Source organism: Macaca mulatta, chromosome 2 (genome assembly GCF_049350105.2).
Source record: "Macaca mulatta isolate MMU2019108-1 chromosome 2, T2T-MMU8v2.0, whole genome shotgun sequence".
In the NCBI taxonomy this organism is placed as follows: domain Eukaryota; kingdom Metazoa; phylum Chordata; class Mammalia; order Primates; family Cercopithecidae; genus Macaca; species Macaca mulatta.
The window spans coordinates 107,907,806-107,924,721 of record NC_133407.1 but is presented as its reverse complement, the minus strand read 5'-3'; the positions used below and the strand labels follow the sequence as shown (position 1 = coordinate 107,924,721).

General features: G+C 42.3%; 1 protein-coding gene across 2 annotated transcripts in view; it reads right to left on the bottom strand.

Moving 5' to 3' along the window:
• Positions 1-13,344, bottom strand: part of ZNF660 (zinc finger protein 660) — a 35,079-nt gene extending 21,735 nt beyond the window's left edge. Inside the window, exons 1-3 of one of the 2 annotated variants that reach the window (XR_003727273.2) lie at positions 13,301-13,344; positions 12,092-12,200; positions 4,343-4,492 (exon numbers count right to left, since the gene is read on the bottom strand). Coding sequence is in view for 1 of the 2 variants with exons in the window: in XM_015131196.3 (XP_014986682.3) it covers positions 3,326-4,321 (996 nt within the window). In the remaining variant the exon portion in view is untranslated. Of the gene's footprint in view, positions 1-1,023; positions 4,493-12,091; positions 12,201-13,300 lie in introns of those variants that run through there. The other variant, XM_015131196.3, reaches the window with a different exon arrangement.
• Between the last annotated feature and the right edge of the window lie 3,572 nt (positions 13,345-16,916).

Here is a 16,916-nt window from a genome sequence, read left to right as displayed (position 1 = left end):
TGAACCCAGGAGGCAGAGGTTGCAGTGAGCCAAGATCGTGCCATTGCACTCCGGCCTGGGCGACAAGAGCAAAACTCAATCTCATAAATAAATAAATAAATAAATAAATAAATAAATAAATAAAGCCAGACGCGGTGGTTCACACCTGTAATCCCAGCACTTTGGGAGGCTGAGGAAGGCAGATCTCCTGAGGTCAGGAGTTCAAGATCAGCCTGGCCAACACGGTGAAACCCTATCTCTACTAAAAATACAAAATTAGCCAGGCGTGGTGGCAGGTGCCTGTAATCTCAGCTACTCGGGAGGCTGAGGCAGGAGAATTGCTTGAACCTGGGAGCCGGAGGTTGCAGTGAGCTGAGAGCTAAGATCGCACCACTGCACTCCAGCATGGGCGACAGTGCGAGATTCTGTCTCAAAACAAACAAACAAACAAACCAAAAAACGCATTCAAAGAGACAGTTCCTGGTTTCCAGAGGGTATTATGAAAGGGCTTGAAAGGATGGTAAGAGCTGCATGCCTAAACTCTGACTGAGGTAAAAGTTGGTAGCCCTGGGAGACTCCTAGAGAAAGGTGAGTGATCAGTTCAAATTATAGCAGAATGTTTATCTGAAAGGATGCAGGGACCTGTTGTCAAATGTTTATTCCCACAGCTCAAGGCAGGTATTAGCCTAGAAGATGGGTGATGGCCTCCTCAAGGGACTATAATCCTCACTTGCCTGGGGCAAGAAATATAAAGATCTCTAGGTATGAGATGGCATCATATCCTTCCTTGAAGATATATACTGTTGAAGATCATAAAGTCTTCTAAGACAAAAAAGAAAGCCTATCTAAAGAAAGTTTTAGGCACTATGACCTGGTGATGAAAAAATGTTTTGGTCAGAATATCTGCTCAGCAATATATAAAGCATCAACAATTCTGCTCAGGAATGATATACCAGGTTTGTCCCATGAATGCTGCAAATCTGTCCCAGGCCCTCCAAACCCTGCTTGCAATGACCACACAAAGGACTATTATATCACAAATTATGTGCAAACCACTATCCTATCAAAATAGGACAAAGTAAGTAATTTTTTTTCATACAAATATACGACCTTCACCCTTCACTTCTTTCTTTCCAGTAACATCAAAAAGAAATATATATGCCTTAAAACTAAATTACGAGGTACAGAGATAGGCCATAAATCTCATTCACAGAATACTGATAGCATCTTCCCTATAAAACCATGGTCAAATAATTGTTAGATACAATCACCTTTCATAGAGGCAGCTACCCGGGAAAATGCCAACTGGTCTCCCACTCGCATTACAGAACCACCATGGTGGGCAGAGGCACTTTGGTATAATGAAGAAAGCATGAATTTCAAAGTCAGATCTGAGCTCAAATCCTGGCTCTGACAACTTAGTGGCCAGTCACCTAACTTCACTGACACTCAATTTTCTTGTAGTGGGAGGACTAAATAATGTATTATCAAAAATTCCCCAAACAATAATTCACTATGTGCATAAGACAGACAGCAGTGGGCTTAGGGATTCACTGTATACCCAGAGGAATGGCTGGGTTAAAAATAGGGAGATTCTAAGTATTCCAGATTGACTTTGAGCTAAGCATTTAAAATGTTTTAAATATTGGTGGAAGATAGGCTGAGACCTTCAAGGAGGGCTGGTCATAAAGAAAGGCAGAGGAAGATAGAAAACATCTGTTGTACTGATTGCTCAACACCCCTCCCTCCCTTCTTCAGGGTGATTTTTCTCAGTGACAGAAGGAAGAAACCAGATGAGAAAGCCTCAGCTCCTTTTCCACTTCCCAATTTGATGGAGTTGTGTGAAGGCAAGATGCAGTTGTGGCCACTGTCTTGCCATCATGAGGTTATGAAAAAATGAAAATCAATATGCTGAAAATTATGGAGTTAAGAGAGAAGTTTGATGAAGTGCTGAGTTGCCAAACCAAACATAGCACTGCTTACCTCTAGATTTCCCCTTAAGCAATCAATCAATGTTCTTAAGGTCTAGGCTGCTAGTACTTGGTATTCCGTTCATTACATCTGAAAATATCCCAAGTACTACCTTACACAAAAATTCTCTTTAATCACTCTCCCTAAAGTGTTTAGAAACACTGCTCCAATGTCCTATACTTAAGATTTTATCATTTACCATCTGTCTGGCTTACCATATATTTCATGCATTACTCACTTAATCCTTACAACAACCTTGTAAGGTAGGTAATTATTCCTTTTTTACACACAGGTCTGAGGCTCAGAGCAGTTAAGTGACTTGTCCAAAACTGATAAGCTAGTTCATGGCAGAACTGGGGTTAGAACTTGGATCTCTCCAACCCCAAAGTTTGTTCTTTCAGCCTTTCAACTCTCTATACCATGTGAAGGCAGAGTCTCCCACTAGTTTTATATGTATCTAACGTTTTTGAGTCTACAATTGTTTCAATTTCAGTTTTTTCTGGTTGTCTAGACATATATTGAAAAGATGAAGCCTAGGTTGTTTTCCATCATCTGCAGATCCTTCCACAACTGTGGGAAAGGAGGGTTCAGTGAACTTTTGCTGTGTTCTTTTAACCTAACAGTGTTGTTATATATTTTGTTGACAACTCTAAAGTCAGCTTGTCTTACAACTAAAAAAGACAAAGGATTGGTGTTTATGATTTTACTAAACAGGAAACATGCTCTAAAAGGAAGGGACTTGCTTGCGGTTCCACTGCTGCTAAATGCCAATGTCAGGGCGTAATCCCAGGGCTTCGGGCTCTATATACTATGTGCCTTTCATAACACTGCTGAGTGAAAATGAGCATGTCTTCATTGCATTTAAAAAATACTGTGCTTTTTTTCTTGAATATAAAATTAGTATATTCTCATGTAGAAAATCTAGAAAGCATAGAAAAGTATACAGAAGAAAATAGAAGTCACCTATAATCCTATCACCCAGAGATGATCACTGTTAACATTTTGATTTACTTCCTTCCCAATTTTTCCTATGCATAAATATTTTTTTAAATTTTGGATTGTATGTCATTGTTTTATCTTCCATCTTATCCAAATCATTTCTCCATGGCATTAAATTGTCTTTAAAAATGTTTATAATGGCTGCAGAACCATCACATGGATAGCTCATCATTCATTTCAACCCTGTAATGCTGAAAATCTGGTTTTCTTCTTTCAGTCATATATGATGCTGCCATGAACATCCCTTTCATTAATCTTTGCCTACTTCTAATTATTTTCCCTGTATGATTCTTAGAAGTAGACTTAAAAAGTTGATACTAAAGAACCACTTTTTAGAAAAGCAGCAGTCAGCCCTACTACCCACAATATTTGTTACCTACAAGGTTTCTTTCTCCTCACTATGTTTTCTCTGGTGTTGAATAAGCTGTGAGCTATACCGATAGGCTTTCCCACACTCACTACATTTATAGGGTTTCTCCTTAGTGTGAGTTCTCAAGTGTAGAATAACTTGAGAAGTCTGCCTGAAGGTTTTCCCACATTCGTTACATTTATAGGGTTTCTCTCCAGTGTGAACTCTCTGATGATCAACAAGGTTTCGATTAGAAGTAAAAGCCTTCCCACACTCATTACATTTGTAAGGTTTCTCTCTACGATGAAGTCTCTGGTGTTCATTAAGGGTTTTCCTTAAGATGAAAGCTTTTCCACACTCATCACATTCATAAGGCTTCTCCCCAGTGTGAATTCTCTGATGGTCCATAATCTTTGTATTTGAACCACATGTTTTCCCACACTCCTTACATTTGTAAACTTTTTTTCCTCTGTGCATTTGCTGATGTTGAGTAAGGTTTGAACTACGGCTAAAGGCTTTCCCACACTCAATGCAAGTATAGGGCTTCTCTCCAGTGTGAACTCTGTGATGTGATATAAGGCCCGAACTCCGACTAAAGGCTTTCCCACACTCTTTACATTCATACGTTTTCTCCCCACTGTGGATTCCCTGGTGCCGAATAAGATGTGACTTTCCACTGAAAGATTTCCCACATTCACTGCATGTATAGGGCTTCAGTCCAGTGTGGATTCTCCGATGAACAACAAGGTTAGAGCTATGGCTGAAGGCTTTTCCACACTCCTTACACTTATAGGGTTTCTCTCCCGTGTGGATTCGCTCATGTACCGTGAGGTTTGCACTCTGACTAAAGGCTTTCCCACACTCAGTACATACATACTGTCTCTTTTCAGCCTGAACTCTCTTGTTTGTTGCAGGGTCATAGCACTGACTATTGTCTTTTTCAGATTCTTGGTCACTCCCTTCTGTGAGTACTTTATTGTCTTTAACTGTCTTATGTTTGAAATTTCTTGTTTTTCTCCTCATTTTCTCCTGCTTGGAACATACCAGTGTCCTCTCTAGTCTTCTCTTTCCCTTCAGAGGAGCCTTCTAAATTTTGACTTCCTGGGCAACGTCTCTGTGGAATTCTCTTGAAAGTATGTACTTTTCAGGAATGATGCTTTGGAATTAACTCCGCCTCAGTCCCAGTTTCACCATCTGACAGGAGAAACAGAAATTGTACATGTCACCTATTCTCTGTACCAGAGGAAGGAGAACTATCCACGGACCAGATGTGGTAGGCATATGGAAGGGTTAAGTGTTCAAGGGCAGGGGAACAGATCAAAAAGATGACAAAAATGAAGTTAAACATAGAAGCCAATGTAAAGGCTTATGGAAAGCCAGGGCTGAGGGGAGCCCAACAGGTCCAGGATCAGAATAAGCAATGAATTGTATAAAATCCACCCTAGTTCCTTCCTGCCTCATCTTCTACTCCCTGAATTGGAGCCATCTAGCTCCCTTTTTTTTTTTTCTTTTGAGATGGAGTTTTGCTCTTGTTGCCCCCGGCTAGAGTGCAATGGCCCGATCTCGGCTCACTGCAACCTCCGCTTCCCAGGTTAAAGCCATTCTCCTGCCTCAGCCTCCCTAGTAGCTGGGATTACAGGCGCCCGCCACCACGCCCAGGTAATTTTTTGTATTTTTAGTAGAGATGCGGTTTCACTATGTTGGCCAGGCTGTCTTGAACTCCTGACCTCAGGCAATCCACCTGCCTCAGCCTCCCAAAGTGCTGGGATTACAGGCGTGAGCCACTGTGCCCAGCTCAGAGCCATCTAACTCCTAATGGCAGGCTCAACTATAATCTGGCCCTAGAAAAAGTGAACTGAAAGATGACTGAACTTTAGATCAGTTTGGCTTTTAGTTCTTGCTAACCTATTCCCCTAGTACTAGTGATACTGTAGTTAGTATGTAAAAGGTGCTCAAAATGGTTTTATAGAATAGCAACTAGGATTCTGTCTTAGGTTGTAAGTAGGTTGTACTTACTTACCTTTTGCTCAAGGTCCAGGTACTAGATCCCAGTTTACATCCTTGCATGTAAGCCCTATCTTGTTAAGTGGTGACACAATTCTTCCAATATTAAGCCTAGTCACATCACAGCCTACTTCACAGGGGCTGGCCTGTAGCTGGATCCAGTTTTATATGCAAGTTTAGTCTGTCTGCTTTTCACCATGCTGTCACTCTGACAGACTGAGACTACTTAAGGGGTGAATCTGAGAGTCTAAATTGGGAAAGAAGGTTAGTTAAAGCATGGCAGACGAAACTCTGATAGGACCTTGCATGGCATAATAGTAAAGTATTTAAGGATGGCAAAAGCATCAGAGTAGGGGCAGCATAACCAAGAGATGCCAATACATGAAACCAAACATCAGAATAAGCAGGGATTTCCCAACTGGTTTGATGTGAAACTCTGGACATACAGGTAACCATGGCAGACCTTAGAGGGAGTTGGGATGTAAAATAAAGCAAAAAGATAACTACATGATACTAACACATGACTAATTTTCCTTACTATGGTCCTTTATAGACTTGCCCATATGTATATTGTCAGACAATTAAATATATGGTAGATATTATTTCGCATCCTACTTCTTGTAGTTCATTTATTTTTTAGTTGATAAAAAAGTATATATATATTTATGGCATACAACATGTTTTGATAAATGTTTACACGTGGAACAGGTAAATCAAGCTAATTAACATATCCATTACTTCACATACTTATTATTTTTTCGTGGTAAGAACATTTAAAATCTTTCTTAGCACTTTTCAAGTCTAAATATGTTGATATTAACTATAATTAACCATGTTATACAATAGATTTCCTGAAATTATTCCTCCTAATAGAAGTTTTGTATCCTTTGATCAACATCTCCCTAATCACTGCCTCACTTTTTTTTTTTTTTTTTTTTTTTGAGACGGAGTCTCGCTCTGTCACCCAGGCTAGAGTACAGTGGTGCAATCTCAGCTCACTACAACCTCCACTTCCTGGGTTCAAGCAATTCTCCCTACCTCAGCCTCCTGAGTAGCTGGGATTACAGGCATCTGCCACCGCACCTGGCTAGTTTTTGTATTTTTCAAGTAGAAATGGGGTTTTGCCATGTTGGCCAGGCTGGTCTTGAATTCCTGACCTCAGGTGATCCACCTGCCTTGGCCTCCCAAAGTGCTGGGATTACAGGCGTGAGCCACTGCGCCCAGCCTTCACTTAATTTTTATGCATATTTTTCCACATTGCTATTTAATCTTCATATGATCAGTGAATTCCTTGTAATTTCCTTCCATTTTGCTAGTGTTGGACATTTCTGTTGTTCCTCGAAGTTAACTACTATCAATAATGCTATCGTAATCTCTTTATACACACAAAATTTCCTTCCTATTAAAATATGTTCCTAGGACAAAAGTTCTACAAATGAGTTAATTGGGTCAGAAGGAGTGCAACTGTTGTGCAGTATTGCTTGTTGCTATTCAAAAAAGTTTGATGGGCTGAGCACGGTGGCACACATCTGTAATCCCAGTACTTTGCAAGGCTGAGATGGGAGAATTGCTTGGGCTCAAAAGTTTGAGACCAGCCAGGGTAAGACAGGGAGACTACATCTCTACAAAAAATTTAAAAATTAGTTAGGCATGGTGGTGTGCACCTGTAGTCTCAGTTACTCAGGGGGCTGAGGTGGGAGGATTGCTTGAGCCCAGGAGGTCCAGGCTGCAGTAAGCCCTGATTATGCCACTGCACTTCAGCCTAGGTAAAAGAGCAAGACTTTGTCTCAAAAAAAAAAAAAAAGTTTGACCAATTCTCATTGTCCCATAGATTTCTGATAAATAGAGTCACACTTTCTGGAGAAGGGAAATAGCAAATGGCGGTACTCGAGATTGGCAAAAAGATAACTGCACATATTCAAGTTCACATCTCAGAAGTGCAGGTGGCCACGGATTCTATTCACAGGCACATACACACAAACCCATGCCCAAGATATGAGGGATAGGATGAGAGAATGGTGAGGCAGGGTGGATTCTTGCCAGGATCCTGGGCTCACTCACATTCAGCTGCTGCTACTTCTCCTAATCATAAAGGATGAAGCAAGTGGAGAAAACAGTGCAAAGCCAGGGGACTGCAATGCAGAGCAGGAGAACAAGTGAACTCACCTTCAAAGTTCTGTGAGAAAGTTGATAGTTTTTTCTGAATTTCTTTTCAATTTCTAATCTTCTCTGGAACTCCTCTTTTCTTCATACATTTCTTAAACTCATAACTAATGAGCACCTTACTCTGTATATATCCCTGTTCTGGGTCTAACACAGGGAAAATTTAAAGAAGCATTGTTACGGACTGAATGTTTGTGTCCCCCTAACATTTGCATGTTAAAGCTCTAATCCCCAATGTGACTGTATTTGGAGACGGGGCCTCTAAGGAGATAATTAAGGTTACATGAGGTCATAAGGGTGGGCCCTGATCCATCAAAATTAGTGAGTTTATAAAAAGAAACACAAAAAAGCTCTCTCACATGCTCTCCCTCTCTCCACACACAGGCACACAAAGGCCATGAGAATACATAGCAAAAAGATGGCCAGCTACAAGCCAGAATGAGAGCCCTCTACCAGAAACCGAAATGACGAGGCACGTGGATCTCACACTTATAGGCTCCAGAACTGTGAGAAAATAAGTTTTTGTTGTTTAAGCCACTCGGTTTATGGCATTTTGTTATGGTAACCCAAACAGACTAATACAAGCATGAAATATCATACTCCCTTTAAAGAGCTTACAATGGAGTAGTATGGCAAAACAATAAGAGAGCAAATTCAAATTTACAATTTACGCAAGCAGGAGATGAAGGGGACTAGGGGAGGGAGGGAGCAATTACCAAGGCATGGAATGATGGAGAAAAGCATTTTAAAAAGGCAGAATTTAGGCTGAGCCCTGGAGAATAAGCAGTGTTTTCTCAAAATAAATAAATAAAAATAAAAAGGCACAGAGTTGATATACATGAAAATAAATGGGAGATCATAATATTATATAAGCTTCATGTAGGCAGGGATTTTGTCCACCCTGCTTACCCTGTATTCCTAGCACTACAATAGTCCCAGGCACATGGTAAGTGCTCAACACTTGTTGTTGGAATGAACAAAATAAGAAAGAATCAAGCTGCCTGAAGTGGTTCCAACCAGAATACTGAAATTACAAGATGAAAAATATGGATATAAACTGATGGTCAAAGGGAAACCGGTTCTAAACAGAAGAGTGAAATCTATCCTTAATTTTCTTTCTCCATTCTATATTCTTTTTTTCTACCTTGCTATTTTCCACTCTTGTTATTTTCCTTCTTTTTCTCACTTAACAATATAGTTTTTCAAGCATTACCATGCACTTCCCCTAGTTCCCACAGTTCCTCTCCTACCACCTCCCAGAACATTCACGTTTCTCTCAGCTTAATGAAATGGAAAACAGAGGAGACAGGCAGCTGGGATAACCCATGGGGAGTAAATTGAGGGAAATAGAAAGTAAAGAATCCAAGAGATGTCAAGTAGGGCAATCATACATCCTGGTTTTCCCAGAATAGTGCTAGTTTAGGCCTACTATCCCTGCATATTTAATAGTGGCCCCCTTAACTCACAAAAGTATCCCCGTTTGGACAATAAATTTTGCATTACCCTACCCAAAAGTGAAATTAGCAAAAGAACTCTTTAGGAAGATTAGCCCAGATGGATTAGAGGGGGTTAAAAAGAAAAAAGGAAGGGAAATGAATTAGGAGACAACACTAGGAATGCAGTACGAGTGAACACTGGAGGGTCTGGCACGTTGTAGGTACCCAATACATGTTTTTGAATGAATGAACAAATGAAGAAGATAGCAAGATCCTAATCCAAGATGAGAGAACAGAGAACAATGAAGTCTAGCTATTTTCAGGAACGCATCCACATGTATAACGCACACATCCATATATCCTTTGAATACAGAGGATGGACTGAAGGAAACAATCCAAGGTTATCAGATCCATGTCTGAATACCAAGAATGGTAGCGTCACTAAGCAAGATAGGGACACACAGAAACATTTTAGACAAGGGGAAGAGGAATATATCACGAAGGCAAATTTGAGAATGATAAGACAGAAAGGACAGAGGAAGTCATGAAAATGTATAAACTTACTGAGGGCTGGGCACAGTGGCTCACTTCTATAATCCCAGCACTCTGGTAGGGTGAGGTGGGAGGTCTGCCTGAGCCCAGGTGTTTGATCAGCCTGGGTAAAAAAATTTTAAAAAGTGAGCCAGGTGTGGTGGCACATGCCTGTGGTCCCAGCTACTTGGGAGGCTGAGGGAGGTTGAGGCTGCAGTGAGCCATGATCACGCCACCACACTCCAGCCTGGCAGACAGTGAGACCTTGCCTCAAAATAAATAAATACATTTTAAAAATAAAAAACAGATAATCTTACTGAGAAAGGGATTTGGGTTAGAAGAGTGATATCATTTAGATGTTCCCTCCAAATCTCACATTGAAATGTAATCTTCTATGTTGGAGGTGGGGCCTGTTGGGAGGTGACTGGATCATGGGGGTAGATTTCTCATGAATGGCTTATTGCCATCCTCTTGTTTCTGCCCTTGTGATAGTGAGTGAGTTCTCGTGAGATCATGTTGTTTAAAAGTGTGTGGTATCCCTCCGCCTTGCTCTTGCTCCTACTCTCACTGTGCTCTGCCTCCTCCCATTTCACTCTCCACTATGCGTAAAAGCTTCCTGAGGCCTCCCCAGAAACTGAACAGATGCTGGCACCATGCTTCCTGTACAGCCTGCAGAACCATGAATCAGTTTAAACTCTTTTCTTTACAATTTACCCAGTCACAGGTATTTCTTTTTTTTCTTTTTTCTTTTTCTTTTTTTTTCTGGGAAGAAGTTTTGCTCTTGTTGCCCAGGCTGGAGTGCAATGGTATGATCTTGGCTCACCGCAACCTCTGCCTCCTGGGTTCAAGTGATTCTCCTCCTAAGTAGCTGGGATTACAGGCATGCGCCACCACGCCCAGCTAATTTTTTGTATTTTTAGTAGAGACAGGGTTTCTTCACGTTGGTCAGGCTGGTCTCGAACTCCCAACCTCAGGTGATCTGCCCACCTCGGCCTCCCAAAGTGCTGGGGTTGCAGGCGTGAGCCACCCACCCGGCTAGTATTTCTTTATAGCAACATAAGAACAATCTAACACAAAGGGGCAGGTAGGGAGAAAGAGAAATGCACAGTAATGCATTGTGAAAAAGCCCAGTGTGGTGATGGCGGAGCTGAGGAGGAAGCAGGACCAGACAGGAGATCAAAGAGGGCCAAATGAGGAGAGTTTGATCAAAAAGAAACCCGTTTGCTCCCTTCTGCCTGATTGAATAGGAAATTCCCTCAGAAATCCTGGAAGAATTCCTAGGTACTAAGGAAGTAGGGTCTTGGCTGGGGAAGTTTGGAAGGAAACATGAGGTCATGGGCTAGTAGGACACTAGGGGTATCTGTACAGTTGTACAGAAAAGCAAAATCTCAGATAGCCAGTGAATGTATGAGGACTGATAAGGCCCTGCAGATCTCTAACCCACAAATCTCTGAGACTGGTAGGTAAGTTTTCTAATCCTAGGACCACCATCCATTTCAGGCTGTGACAAATACATAAAGGGTAGAGTCCTACTGAGAGAGAGAGAGAGAGAGAGAAAGAGAGAGAGAGAGAGAGAGGCTTTACTTGGAGGCTGTCTTCCTTTAATTCACCAGCATCATCTGCCTGTTCAAGTCCCTCTAAGCAATGGTTACATGGTCCTTGGTTATTGATTAGGTGCAATGGAGTAAGGAATAAGAGGGAATACCTGAAAATGAATTCAAGGGATGGATAAGTGAAATGTAAACATTGAAAGAAAAAAAAGAATTAGAAGAAAATATCAAGGGACTACTTGATCTCAGGGAAAGGCCTAAGCCTCAAGCATAAAACAAAAGCTAATACCATGTGAAAAAGCTGATATATCTGACACATAAAAATTTCTGTATTCCAAAAAAATGCCACAACAAATCTATAATATAGAGTTTGCCTTATACTGGAATTGTTTGTGTATATGTCTGTGTCCTTCCTCACACGCATACATTAAGCTCTACGCTCAGACAGCAGATCCCATGAGATTTGCCTGTAGCTACTACACAGTGTCTGACACAAAGAGGGCTCAGTCAGCGTTGTTTGATTTGAAATGGTAAATTAAACACGTTTAAGATTCTATCTAACACCTGGAGTGCACCTAGGGATGCTGAGAGCCAAATCCGCACATCACTACTGCCATCCCTCCTCTACGTGTTTGTCCTTGTTGTGCTTCATATTATTGGGAAACACCATAATGGTGTGTTTGCATTCTTGGTAATTCTGTCTCAACAGAGCCATCCCAGAGACTAAATTCCCTAAGAGACTGACCTGGTCCCACTATTCAGAGACTCTCAGTATGTCAGAGCTGGAAGGCACCTCCCAATCTATCCAGTCTTACAACCAAATGCACGGAAGGAAAACTTGGAAATTAGAGGAAAACTGGGACTCAAATCCAAGTCCCATGACACCCAATTTTGAGTTCTACTACATCACCCTTATTCCCATCTCAAACAAAACTCTACTCCTCAAGGTCCAGAGGCCCCCTGCCCACTTCAGTGCCTTTCTCCTATTTGACAAATAACCACTGAGAAAAGCTTCCTTTCAACCCTGGTGCCCACAAGCAGGATTCCTGTGCCCAGACCAACTTCACAATCTAGGTCTCACCTGCCCAGGAGAGAATGGAATGACTCACCCATATTCCTGTGCACAGCAGCCTCAATCCAAAGAATCTGCCCAGCACAGATCTTGCCTGATCTCCTCCTTGAGTTCAGTGAAGAAGTTCCTAAGAGGGTCTTGAGTCACTGTAAACAGATATAAATGACTGAGTTCTCTGAGACCTGATCTCCAAGTGGATACTCAGGGCAGTGTCCCATCTTTGGGTAACTTCCCTTCCTATAGAACTGTGGGCAGTAAGAAGGATCATTTCCAGTGTAAAGATGAGGGAATGAAGTTCCCAGGGATTGAACGACTTGCCCAGGGTCCTATAGCTAGTGAGTGATTAAAAAGCCTTCTGTGTCTCCAGGGAATCCTAATTCCATCACACCACAGCCTCCCCTTTTCACCCACTCCATTGATATCTAAAAGCTTCCGTATTCTCATCTAACTGCAAAATACAGTGCAGTGGAGAACTTCTTTGCAATCCAGCTTTCCACAGAAAGTCTGCACAAGGGGGATGAGAGGGAGAACTTTGCTGAGTCAAGTGTCTTTAGGAAGACAGAAAGAAACAAGGCTTTAAAAGAGCACTACAAAAAGAATGTTTCTTTTTTTCTGTTTACCCATTTCTTAGGATTACTAAGCCTCAAATATGTTTTGTGTTTCCCCCTCCAGATCCCCAGACCCTGCTTCTAACCCTTCAAGCTTGTTCCATTTCTCCCCTACCAGAATTTAGTTCTGCCCCGTACACAACCATAACTCCAGGACCTAGCACACTACTAGGTTAGTGCTCAATAAATATTTGTTGAATGAATGAATGACTGAATGAGTAACCTTGGGCAAGACTCCGTTCTCCTCTCTGGGCCCCAGGTTCCTCACTGGTAACGGAAGGGATATTGGACTGGTGATGTGAGTCAAATACTCAGGGGCTCTGGAGTCCTCTGAGAGCCTAGGCAGGACTCGACCGCTGTTACCCGGACGGCCCACTGCTTAGGAGCGGGGACGACACAGTGCTGTCACCACGGCCAGCCTGGTCCAAGCGAGCAGCTACGAGGAGTCGGAGACTAGACTCGAGACAAAGGGGCAGCAGTGAACGAGAGAAGGGGGAGGCCCACAACAACCCTTTGGCTGCCGCGCCCATCTCAGAAGTGGGCAGCCGCAGAGGAGCCCTGGCCTCCCGGCCTGCGTCTCCCACACGCTCCCAGAACCCGGCCCGACCCCCCACGTCAGGCTGTAGAGCACCCCTCACCGAAAGCGCCAGACCCACATCTTGAACAAAGCGCAGAAGGAACTGCGTCAGCAAATCCTAGCTAACTCCCAGCCTCTCCCTCCGGCCCGTCTAGGCTTCATGAGGTTTCCACATCTCTGTGCCCGCGGGTTGGAGTCCCCCCGCCCCTCAGCAGCCCCGCGCGGTCGGCCGGCGTTCTGGCCCTGCCTCCCTTCCGGGCTTTGCCCTATCATTGGATGAAAGGGCTTGGCGACTTCAGCCAATGTGAGGAGGGCCCTGGAAAGGGTGGAAGCTGGGCAGGGTGCTTGCTTAGGGCGGAAAGAGACCGAGCAACTGGGTGGCCAGGCTAAGACTCCCTGAAGTTACACCCCCAGCTCCGGTTGCTGAGCAGAGAGGTCATCTTTCCTTCCACAGATCTGGGTCATTCAGCCTCAAAGCCAGGATCAGCTATGGTTTATTGGCAGCATATGAAAAGATGTTTTGGGTGCCTACTATGTCACTCACTGTTCAGGCGCTGCGGATACCGTAGTGAAGAAAATGAACTCTCTGCCGCATTGGGTTTACATTCAAGTCAAGGGAGACAATGATAAATAAATATGCAGAACGTAGTAGTAAGGGGAGAGAGGGAGATTGTAGTGGGACTATTTTATAGATGACAGGGAGGGCAGAGACAGAAGTCGGCCATTGAAGCATGTGGCTATCTGCGGAAAGAGTATTCCCATAGTGGGCTATTAGAAGCAAATTCTTTAATCAGGAGTCGGGTGGAGAGGTGCACATTAGGACCTTGTAGACTATGATAAGGGCTTTGGATTTGCTCTGCATAACAGTTGGAGGGCTTGGGGGCAGAGGAATGACATGATCTAACTTTTTTCCCCTTACCACATATTCAAAGACGTGTAAGCTATGAGACATGAAAGAAGCCAAGAAGCCTGTTACTATAAATTCTGTGAATTCTTTGCTGTCTGTCCTTAGCCATTCTAACATAAACCTTGCATGAGTTTTGCTCTTTGACTTATATTTTTAGTTTGCATTGGCTGTCCTGTTGAGAACGGTCTGAAGGTGGGTAAGAGTAGAAGCAGGGAAATTAAGAGGCCATTACAATATTCCAGATGAGGAATGATAGTGGTTTGGACAGGCTTAGAAGTGATGGAGGTAGGGAGAAATGGTTCTGCATATATTTTGAAGGCATGGCCTGCATGATTTGCTAATAAATTGAATGTTTGTTACTGATTACTCCATGGTTATTGATCTGAGCAACTAGTATGGGATGGTCTTTTAGAAATGCAGTAGCTTGAAAGGAACAGGTTTAGGGAGAGGGATTAGTAGTTTTGTTTTGGATGTGTTAAGGTAAAGATGCCAATTAAACATCCAAGAGGAAATGCCAAACAAGCAGTTGGAATAGGAGTCTGGAGTTCCATGAAGAGATCACAGCTAAAGATGTAAATTTGGAAGTTGTCAGGACAGGATGAGACAATCTAGGGAATGATTTATCTAAGAAGGAGTCTGAGAATCAAGCTTTTGAGGTACTTCATCAATTGACAAATATTTAATATTTAATATTGTTGAATACTTAAAGTATACCAGGAGCTTTCTTCTCCATTGGCTCATGTAGGTGGCACAACTCCGCCACATTGTATAGAGATTGAAAAAGAGATTTGGACATAAGTCCTCCACAAGTTCACACCCTCAGTTATTGTGGGATGTAGAACTCAGGACACTGTGCTGAAGAGCACAAGACTATTGCCACTACATCAAGAAACTTAAAAAGAATAGGCTGGGTGTGGTGACTCACGCCTGTAATCCCACCGCTTTGGGAGGCCAAGGCAGGTGGATCACCTGAAGTCAGGAGTTCGAGACCAGCCTGGCCAACATGGTGAAACCTTGTCTCTACTAAAAAATACAAAAATTAGCTGGGCCTGGTGGCAGGTGCCTGTAATCCCAGCTACTCGGGAGCCTGAGGCAGGAGAATCACTTCAACTCAGGAGCCGGAGATTGAAGTAAGCCAAGATCGCGCCATTGTATTCCAGCCTGGGTGACAAGAACAAAACTCAGTCATACACACACACACACACACGCATGCATGTGCACACACACAAGAATATTCATGTACATTAAGGGAACTCTGATCTTTAACTTACTTATTCTTCCCTTTCACCTACTCTTTGGGTGGGTGGGACCATTCATTCTGATTCAAGCTGCTAACCCCACATCTGGTCCTAGGGAGGAATGATTACTCCCAAAATTCTAGTACAGTCATTCTCAAATTTTAGAGAACATAAGGGTCACTAGAATATATGTTAAAAATAGATTCCAGCCTGCCTGTATCCAGCTTCTATTGCTCTTATCCACAAGCATACTTTTTCCTACAAAAATCTATTCATTCAGTCAAGTATAATGTCACTGCTCAGAAATCAGGGTATTTTTTGTGTGTCATAATTGCCTAAATACTCAGCAATTTCCATCTTTATTATGATATCTATCTGCCAAAGAAATTCTAACTCATTTGGGTAAATGAAATAAACATCTAGCTGATCAGGCCTTTTTAAGTTTGTGGACTGTGCCATTTAAGGGGAAAAAACATTGTGATTTTAGTCAGTTGACAATTCTTAACCAGGTATAATTTCAGAAATACCCATAGGCCAGAAAGGTGGGCCATCATACGTTGCTCTCCTATTGTGTTTTCACGTAAAGCACTCACATGCCTTAAAAGGGAGTCTGCAACTCACCCTACTTGGCATCCACCTGGGTAAAGTGACCCTGTGCATATATTAGTGGAGGACTGTTATGGTTTGGTGAATAATAAATCTAAAATGTCCTATCCTGGATCAAGTACTAGCACCACTAGGTGTTTCTTGAGCCAGCTGTAATTATAACACCTTCCTGTACCCAACTGTGGCAAATTCTACTGGTCCCCATCAGGGCAGAACATGACCTGATGTTAGGGATAGGGGATTTACTTTCAATTTTTTTATAGTGCCACCATGTGCATATTCACAATGGACAAATTCACAATCTGTCCCTAACCCCTAGAGGTTTTCAGGAATGCTTGCTTTGTAGTACTCCAGAAAAAGGTCAACACCTTGACAGAACTGTCTCCGAACATGGGACAGTACTCAATCACTTGTTAACATCCACCATCTCTTGACCTTTCCTACTGGATTCAGAAGCTGAATGACCAGGGCTGGAGTTTATGACAAAGGTTTGGCTGTAGAATATTTTCATTGCATGTTTAAGAGATAAGTGAGTAAGTATACCACTCCTAGCACCTTTACCATGTGTGACCACCTAAACTGTCTCCTGGGTTTGAATTCTGTTTGACTAAAAAATATATATATTAAATTGGAAGTTCTGTAACACTGTTTACTGATACCCTTTTTTGTGGGTTCCCTCATGTACCAGAAACTATGCGTTGTATAACAAAACTTTTCCACTTCAGGAATATTTTTCAGAAATATGTGCAAAATATGGAAGCTCATGATGATTTCTTGACCTCTAAAAACCAAAAATTTCTCTAACCCATATGATTTATCTGATGTCAAACAAAGTCTCTTGTGTATGATGTTTGCTACAACTGAATGGTTTTTCACATATCTTAAGAATAGGTTATCTGGGCTGGGCATGGTGGCTCACACCTGTA